Genomic DNA, 9,788 nt, shown 5'->3' with positions numbered 1-9,788 from the left:
GAACTAGAACAGAACTAGAACAGAACTAGAACAGAACTAGAACAGAACTAGAACAGAACTAGAACAGAACTATAACAGAACTATAACAGAACTAGAACAGAACTAGAAAAATTATATTTTTGTTTTGTTTTTCAATGTTTGAAGTATTTCTTGCTTTCATTATCAAATTTCCCACAAAAATATTTAAATTTGACCTTTACCTTCCCAAAATCAAATATTATTTTTTATCTAAAAATCATTTCTGGAACAGTTTAAGTATCATTATTGTTTCTTAGACAGTTTCTAAATGTTTTCGAACAATTATGAATAGTTACCAGATATTACAAATCATTATACTTTTACCCAAAAAAAAAAAAACTCATAGAAAAATCTATTGCACAATGTGTATCATGGTACAACTGACTATCACCACACCACCACCACCAATAGATAATGAGCAGAAAATGCACTTTGGTGGGTTCAAGCCATTAGACAAAATACTGACAAACTGTCTGTCTTCCTAGTCTAGTATAGTAAACAGCTAGACTTACATACATTTAGACAAACGATCAAGTTGATAGTAAGAGAGAAAAAAAAATGAAAACAAAAACCCCAGTTAAATGAACTAACAAGAGTTATTGTTTCTGTTCCCCCATTTATTGATTGTTTGTAAACTGATTCTCTTCTATTTATTTTTAAGTTTTTTTTTTTTTTTTTTTTTTTTTTTTTTTTTTTTTTTTTTTTTTTTAAAACTGTAAACAATAGACAAATAATATTGATGATAGATGCACTCAATAATGATTGAGGAACAACTAAACCAAATAAAACCGATCTTGAACAAATAAATGCATTTGTATGAAAGAAATTTTGTTGGTTTGCATTAGTTGTTGTTTTTGTTGTTGTTGTTGTTGGTAGGTGAAATAGACAATATAATGGGTTTATAATGAATATTTGAATTTATTTATTAGTTTTATTTTGATTTTCTGTTATAAAATCTTAAACAAATAAATACAATTTTGAATGATTTATGAAATATAATTTTAGACAAGTAAGAGTGTTTTAATTGCCTCAGATAACATTGTTTAATAAAATCACGATTCATGATGATTTTTGATTTAATAGAAAATGAAGATTATATAACGATCATTTAATATAGATCGCAATCAATCTGTTTGTTCAATTTCTTTACTGGACTAAATATCTAGTCCCCAGAAATTTTTAATTTCCAACTGGGTTATCAAAATTAAAACAACAGTAGCCAAAATATGTGAAAATTTCGAAAAAACACTTAAAAAAACAAACTCTTTAAAACACTTTGATTGAAGCACTTTATTTTACCAAAATTCGTTTCAATAAAAAACGAAAGTTTTATATAAAAATCACAAAATTAACATTTTTACCCTTAAGTGACAAGTCAATTTAAAAAAAACTTCACTTCACTTCTTAAGTATCATGTCAACAAGTATTGTTTAAACACTGCAACACTTCCATTACAAGACACTTAAAAAAAAACGGGGCAGTTGTCGAAAATTAAATCAAATTTCTTGTAATTATATAGGTTTCTTAAAAATTTTTATTAGGAAGCCTTTAATAATAATATAAATTTGACAATGAAATTTTTGTTTAAATATTTTGAATTTTTTATTTTGTGGCAATACTGACCCAGTTTTGTTTTTTTTATTTCATTTCCATATTGTTAAAAACAATTAAAAGTTTTCTATATTGTATTTTGTGTGGTGTTTTGAAAATTTTATGTTTTCATGTGTTGCAGTGATTAATGGAACATCAAATTTCAGTCATTAAATGGACTGGAGTTTAAGGGTATTGTTTAAGAAAAAACATTTTAAAATGCATAGTAAAAAGTTTAAACTAGTTCAGTTCTAGTTGGGTTCTAAAAGGGTTCTAGTTAAGTTCTAGTTCAGTTCTAGTTCAGTTCCAGTTCAGTTCTAGTTCAGTTCTAGTTCTAGTTCAGTTCTAGTTCTAGTTCAGTTCTAGTTCAGTTCTAGTTCAGTTCTAGTTCTAGTTCAGTTCTAGTTCAGTTCTAGTTCAGTTCTAGTTCAGTTCTAGTTCAGTTCTAGTTCAGTTCTAGTTCAGTTCTAGTTCAGTTCTAGTTCAGTTCTAGTTCAGTTCTAGTTCAGTTCTAGTTCAGTTCTAGTTCAGTTCTAGTTCAGTTCTAGTTCAGTTCTAGTTCAGTTCTAGTTCAGTTCTAGTTCAGTTCTAGTTCAGTTCTAGTTCAGTTCTAGTTCAGTTCTAGTTGTGTTCTAGTTGTCTTCTAGTTCAGTTCTAGTTCAATTCTAGTTCAGTTCTAGTTCAGTTCTAGTTCAGTTCTAGTTTAGTTCTAGTTCAGTTCTAGTTCAGTTCTAGTTCAGTTCTAGTTTAGTTCTAGTTCAGTTCTAGTTCAGTTCTAGTTCAGTTCCAGTTCAGTTCAGTTCAGTTCTAGTTCAGTTCTAGTTCAGTTCTAGTTCAGTTCTAGTTCAGTTCTAGTTCAGTTCTAGTTCAGTTCTAGTTCAGTTCTAGTTCAGTTCTAGTTCCGTTCTAGTTCAGTTCTAGTTCAGTTCTAGTTCAGTTCTAGTTCAGTTCTAGTTCAGTTCTAGTTCAGTTCTAGTTCAGTTCTAGTTCAGTTCTAGTTCAGTTCTAGTTCAGTTCTAGTTCAGTTCTAGTTCAGTTCTAGTTCAGTTCTAGTTCAGTTCTAGTTCAGTTCTAGTTCAGTTCTAGTTCAGTTCTAATTCAGTTCTAGTTCAGTTCTAGTTCAGTTCTAGTTCAGTTCTAGTCAGTTCTAGTTCAGTTCTAGTTCAGTATTCTAGTTCAGTTCTAGTTCAGTTCTAGTTCAGTTCTAGTTCAGTTCTAGTTCAGTTCTAGTTCAGTTCTAGTTCAGTTCTAGTTCAGTTCTAGTTCAGTTCTAGTTCAGTTCTAGTTCAGTTCTAGTTCAGTTCTAGTTCAGTTCTAGTTCAGTTCTAGTTCAGTTCTAGTTCAGTTCTAGTTCAGTTCTAGTTCAGTTCTAGTTCAGTTCTAGTTCAGTTCTAGTTGTGTTCTAGTTCAGTTCTAGTTCAGTTCTAGTTCAGTTCTAGTTCAGTTCTAGTTCAGTTCTAGTTCAGTTCTAGTTCAGTTCTAGTTCAGTTCTAGTTCAGTTCTAGTTCAGTTCTAGTTCGTTTAGTTCTAGTTCCAGTTCTAGTTCAGTTCTAGTTCAGTTCTAGTTCAGTTCTCTAGTTCAGTTCTAGTTCAGTTCTAGTTCAGTTCTAGTTCAGTTCTAGTTCAGTTCTAGTTCAGTTCTAGTTCAGTTTGTTCTAGTTCAGTTCTAGTTCAGTTCTAGTTCAGTTCTAGTTCAGTTCTAGTTCAGTTCTAGTTCAGTTCTAGTTCAGTTCTAGTTCAGTTCTAGTTCAGTTCTAGTTCAGTTCTAGTTCAGTTCTAGTTCAGTTCTAGTTCAGTTCTAGTTCAGTTCTAGTTCAGTTCTAGTTCAGTTCTAGTTCAGTTCTAGTTCAGTTCTAGTTCAGTTCTAGTTCAGTTCTAGTTCAGTTCTAGTTCAGTTCTAATTCAGTTCTAGTTCAGTTCTAGTTCGGTTCTATTTCTAGTTCAGTTCTAATTCAGTTCTAGTTCAGTTCTATAATCTAGTCTACTGCCTCATCTATAGTCTATAGTGTAGTCTAAACTTTAGTCTATAGTGTAGTCTGTATTCTGGTATATAGTTTAGTTTATAGTCTAGTCTGTTTTGTATGTTAATAAATAGTCAAGTATATGGTCTATTTTATCGTCTAGTATAGGGTCTAGTCTATAGTCTAGTCTATGGTTTTGTCTATAGTCTAGTCTATTGTCTAGTCTATAGTCTAGTCTATAGTCTAGTCTATAGTCTAGTCTATAGTCTTATCTATAATCTAGTCTATAGTCTAGTCTATAGTCTAGTCTATAGTCTTATCTATAATCTAGTCTATAGTCTAGTCTATATTCTAGTCTATAGTCTAGTCTATAGTCTAGTCTATAGTCTAGTCTATAGTCTAGTCTATATTCTAGTCTATAGTCTAGTCTATAGTCTAGTCTATAGTCTAGTCTATAGTCTAGTCTATAGTCTAGTCTATAGTCTAGTCTATAGTCTAGTCTATAGTCTAGTCTATAGTCTAGTCTATAGTCTAGTCTATAGTCTAGTCTATAGTCTAGTCTATAGTCTAGTCTATAGTCTAGTCTATAGTCTAGTCTATAGTCTAGTCTATAGTCTAGTCTATAGTCTAGTCTATAGTCTAGTCTATAGTCTAGTCTATAGTCTAGTCTCTAGTCTAGTCTATAGTCTAGTCTATAGTCTAGTCTATAGTCTAGTCTATAGTCTAGTCTATAGTCTAGTCTATAGTCTAGTCTATAGTCTAGTCTATAGTCTAGTCTATAGTCTAGTCTATAGTCTAGTCTATAGTCTAGTCTATAGTCTAGTCTATAGTCTAGTCTATAGTCTAGTCTATAGTCTAGTCTATAGTCTAGTCTATAGTCTAGTCTATAGTCTAGTCTATAGTCTAGTCTATAGTCTAGTCTATAGTCTAGTCTATAGTCTAGTCTAGTCTATAGTCTAGTCTATAGTCTAGTCTATAGTCTAGTCTATAGTCTAGTCTATAGTCTAGTCTATAGTCTAGTCTATAGTCTAGTCTATAGTCTAGTCTATAGTCTAGTCTAATAGTCTAGTCTATAGTCTAGTCTATAGTCTAAGTCTATAGTCTAGTCTATAGTCTAGTCTATAGTCTAGTCTATAGTCTAGTCTATAGTCTAGTCTATAGTCTAGTCTATAGTCTAGTCTATAGTCTAGTCTATAGTCTAGTCTATAGTCTAGTCTATAGTCTAGTCTATAGTCTAGTCTATAGTCTAGTCTATAGTCTATCTATAGTCTAGTCTATAGTCTAGTCTATAGTCTAGTCTATAGTCTAGTCTATAGTCTAGTCTATAGTCTAGTCTATAGTCCTAGTCTATAGTCTAGTCTATAGTCTAGTCTATAGTCTAGTCCTATAGTCTAGTCTATAGTCTAGTCTATAGTCTAGTCTATAGTCTAGTCTATAGTCTAGTCTATAGTCTAGTCTATAGTCTAGTCTATAGTCTAGTCTATAGTCTAGTCTATAGTCTAGTCTATAGTCTAGTCTATAGTCTAGTCCTATAGTCTAGTCTATAGTCTAGTCTATAGTCTAGTCTATAGTCTAGTCTATAGTCTAGTCTATAGTCTAGTCTATAGTCTAGTCTATAGTCTAGTCTATAGTCTAGTCTATAGTCTAGTCTATAGTCTAGTCTATAGTCTAGTCTATAGTCTAGTCTATAGTCTAGTCTATAGTCTAGTCTATAGTCTAGTCTATAGTCTAGTCTATAGTCTAGTCTATAGTCTAGTCTATAGTCTATCTATAGTCTAGTCTATAGTCTAGTCTATAGTCTAGTATCTATAGTCTAGTCTATAGTCTAGTCTATAGTCTAGTCTATAGTCTAGTCTATAGTCTAGTCTATAGTCTAGTCTATAGTCTAGTCTATAGTCTATCACTATAGTCTAGTCTATAGTCTAGTCTATAGTCTAGTCTATAGTTCTCTCTATAGTCTCTAGTCTATAGTCTAGTCTATAGTCTAGTCTATAGTCTAGTCTATAGTCTAGTCTATAGTCTAGTCTATAGTCTAGTCTATAGTCTAGTCTATAGTCTAGTCTATAGTCTAGTCTATAGTCTAGTCTATAGTCTAGTCTATAGTCTAGTCTATAGTCTAGTCTATAGTCTAGTCTATAGTCTAGTCTATAGTCTAGTCTATAGTCTAGTCTATAGTCTAGTCTATAGTCTAGTCTATAGTCTAGTCTATAGTCTAGTCTATAGTCTAGTCTATAGTCTAGTCTATAGTCTAGTCTATAGTCTAGTCTATAGTCCAGTCTATAGTCTAGTCTATAGTCTTGTCTATAGTCTAGTCTATAGTCTAGTCTATAGTCTAGTCTATAGTCTAGTCTATAGTCTAGTCTATAGTCTAGTCTATAGTCTAGTCTATAGTCTAGTCTATAGTCTAGTCTATAGTCTAGTCTATAATCTAGTATATAGTCTAGTCTATAGTCTAGTCTATAGTCTAGTCTATAGTCTAGTCTATAGTCTATTCTATAGTCTAGTCTTTAGTCTAGTCTATAATATAATCTATATTCTAGTCTATAGTTTAGCCTATAGTGTAGTCTATAGTCTAGTTTATAATCTAGTCTATAGTCTAGTATCTATTCTAGTCTAGAGCTTAGACTATGAAAGATGCGATTCAGATGTAAATGCCACCCTCATTTAGGACTACACATTGGCCTAAACGTGGGTGGCATTCACAACTACATTGCTTCTTTTCAAAATTTATTTTGTTTCATATTCCCCCTTTTCAACCCATTGTACATTAACACTTTGATTATATATTACATCATTTTTTATATGGATTTCCGTCGCATAGTTTCAAAATGCCAAAGATATTAATCGAATAAATTCATTCATTGATCTCAGTTTTAATTTCAACGCATTCTATGTTTTTATTTTCAAATTTATTGACTTCTACGTATTCAGTTCATCTACAAAATTTCATTATCTTTTTGTTTGTTTTTTTTTAACTAAATCGATTTAATTAAATGGCAAAAAAATAAGCAAGCAATTCTTATCTTTAATTAATCTTTTGGGCTTAGAACTAAATTCTATTCTATGCTACACATCACGATCAGTAGTGATCACTTCGTTGTAGCGAAAAGGGTGTAAAAATGTGATTAGAAAAGAGAAGATGAAATGTTTTAAAATTAAATAAAACAAATCCTATTTTTAGTCCTATTGATCTTAATAAAATATTGACATTATCAGGTCAGGTTCATTTCTAAAAATAGATTTTAAAAAAAATCATAAAAATTGTACTAATTACTTTCAATACTTTAGTACAAATGACGGCTGCTCTTCCTATAAATAGTTGAAATTAACATTGTTCTTATTTGTTCCAATTTATCAATGAAGCGTAAACATTTTAGCAGACAACTGAATTTGTTTTTAGAGTCCGTAGCTTTTATTTTATTTTGGTGTTTTTTTTTTATTTTTTATTATATTTTTATAAATGATGACATTCCCACGATGACGTTTCAGCTAATCTGCTAATATTCTATTTTAAATTAGAAAAAAAACAGGGTGATTCATTGCTGATAACAAGAGATCAATGGTTTCGAATGAAAACATTAAGCGCTAAAAACACAATTCCAGCGCAACGATATTTTCGCTAAACTAATCTTTTTCATATTCCAAATTTCCCAAAATCTTTTTTAATTCCATGATTAGTAGCGACAATAAAAATTTACTTAATAAAATTAAATTTAATTATATTTATTTTCTTATTACAAATTTTTATTTCATAAACCATAAAATTTATGAGATTTTAAATAAAAAAATTAATAAAATATATTTCTATTAATATTTTATTGTTTATAGTCAAAACGTGTCTTATCAATATGTTTGTGTTTTTTCTATTTCTTTACAGATTTTCTAAATTATAAATTTTAAGTGTAATCAACAAAAAAATAAATGTTTTTAATAATTTGTTCATAAAGTGGTCGAAAAGCAAAAAATACACAATGCGATTGAAAATGAATTTAAAAACGATTTTAAGGTAAGTTTTATATATTTTTAAATTTTAATCTTAGATCAGTTTAAGATAAGTTTAAGTTCTAGTCTTGTATGTTTTAGTTCAGTTTTAGTTCAGTTTTATTTCAGTTCTAGTTTAGTTTTAGTCTAGTTCAGTTCTAGTTCGGTTCTAGTTCAGTTCTAGTTCGGTTCTAGTTCAGTTCTAGTTCAGTTGTAGTTCTGTTCTAGTTCAGTTCTAGCTCAGTTCTAGTTATGTTCTAGCTCTGTTCTAGTTCAGTTCTAGTTCTGTTCTAGTTCTGTTCTAGTTCTGTTCTAGTTCAGTTCTTGTTCAGTTCTAGTTCAGTTTTAGTTCAGTTCTAGTTCAGTACTAGTTCAGTTCTAGTTCAATTCTTGTTCAGTTCTATTTCAGTTCTATTTCAGTTCTATTTCAGTTCTAGTTCAGTCCTAGTTCATTTCTAGTTCAGTTTTAAATCTGATCTAGTTCTGTTCTAGTTCTGTTCTAGTTCTGTTCTAGTTCTGTTCTAGTTCTGTTCTAGTTCTGTTCTAGTTCTGTTCTAGTTCTGTTCTAGTTCTGTTCTAGTTCTGTTCTAGTTCTGTTCTAGTTCTGTTCTAGTTCTGTTCTAGTTCTGTTCTAGTTCTGTTTGTCAAGACCATGGACTATACGATAGTCTTTAGTTAAACCTAATTATAATAATAGATTATAAGAGTTTATCAAATTTATTCATAAATTGTATTTTCTTTTCCAAAAATATTCTTTTCAATTAATATTAAATTGTAACAAACTTTTCTAAACAAAATTATACTTCATTTGTTTATTTAAACCCATAAATCGTTTTTTCAATTAATTCATTCATATTGTTTAGTTAAACAGACAAAACTACAAAAGCAACAAACATTCGTTACAAAAACTCATTAAGCATTTTTTATTACCCACAATAAACCATAAAAAACCTAGATTGATTTAAATTATGAAATAACCATCTTAAGAATTTAGAACATGATGGACAGACGCCATCAACTAATGATTACACCCCCAAATAGAAAAAAACATTAGTTAGAAAGAGAGGGAGAATTGAAAAAATGTTAAAAATTTAATGAATCATTGGCCTAAAATAACAAATAATCAGAAATTTTTCTAAAGCTGCAGCTTCCTATCCCCTTGTCTCGTAAAAAGCAACAATAAAAGACAATAAAATTTAATAAAATAATAAAAAAAACTATTTATGACCAAAAATATTCTAATTAAACTGTGAATGAGTGAATACTTGTGTAAGTGTGTGTGAGTTAAAGTTTTTACTACACAATTTAAAACCGAAACAAGCATTTTTTCTAATTGATAAATTTAACCAAAAAATTTGACATACAGTCAGTGGCAAAAGTATCAACTTTAAGAGATGTTAAACAGACATCTAGCAGCAGTTTTAATAGTCTGCTGCTAAACTTGCCATCAAATCTAATATGTTTATGTGTGAAGGAATGAAGTCAAAGGGTGGATCGAATTTCCCTTTTGGTATATAAACAATACCATCATCATCATCGTCGTCATCATTAACGTCATCATCTACCGCCTTCACCACCAACAACAACCCAACCACCACACACGTTGAATTACAAGATTTTCTTTCTTTATGCGAGACTTGTGTAGATTTTGTAAATTTTTTTTCTACAATAATTACATAATCAATTGTACGCAATATCTTTAAAAACCTATTAAATATTAGAAATAAAATTTATTAATAAAAGTACTTTTATTTTTTTATTGTTTTATGGGTTTAAGTAAATTACTGAAAAAAAAACAGGGAGTTTGTTACAAACAAGTAAATTATTTATGGTTATTTTATTACTGCCTCCAGACTATCGGGTGTTTATATTAAGATTCTTACACATTTATAGTTGTATCATCTTCTTAATGGTTTAAGAATTATTAAAATTTGTCAACTTCAAATAATGTTTTATTAATTAAAATTTGTTAATAAAGGTTTATATATAAAGGAGATTAAAAAATATGTTTATCTTCTTGATGCTGTTAGCTTTGTATTCGATAATTATTAATAAAAAAAACTTAAATTTGCTATTATTAAAAACAGTAACAAAAACAACCTCATACATTACTCCGTGGTCGCAATTAAAACAGAACTATAACAAAACTAAAACAGAACTAGAACAGAACTAGAACAGAACTAGAACAGAACTAGAACAGAACTAGAACAGAACTAGAACAGAACTAGAACAGAACTA

At 29.7% G+C, this 9,788-nt stretch overlaps 1 protein-coding gene across 1 annotated transcript in view; it reads left to right on the top strand.

Moving 5' to 3' along the window:
- The window catches only part of LOC124421266 (cell wall protein DAN4-like), a 20,543-nt gene that overhangs the window by 6,117 nt on the left and 4,638 nt on the right, over window positions 1-9,788 (top strand). The window contains exon 2 of the mRNA XM_046956153.1: window positions 7,447-7,575. Coding sequence (XP_046812109.1) covers window positions 7,541-7,575 — 35 coding nt within the window. The 5' untranslated portion in view covers window positions 7,447-7,540. The remainder of the gene's footprint in view (window positions 1-7,446; window positions 7,576-9,788) is intronic.

The sequence above is a fragment of the Lucilia cuprina genome, chromosome 2, assembly GCF_022045245.1.
Source record: "Lucilia cuprina isolate Lc7/37 chromosome 2, ASM2204524v1, whole genome shotgun sequence".
Lineage (NCBI taxonomy): Eukaryota > Metazoa > Arthropoda > Insecta > Diptera > Calliphoridae > Lucilia > Lucilia cuprina.
Note: the sequence above shows the minus strand (reverse complement) of the source record. Positions and strands in the feature narration are given on the sequence as shown.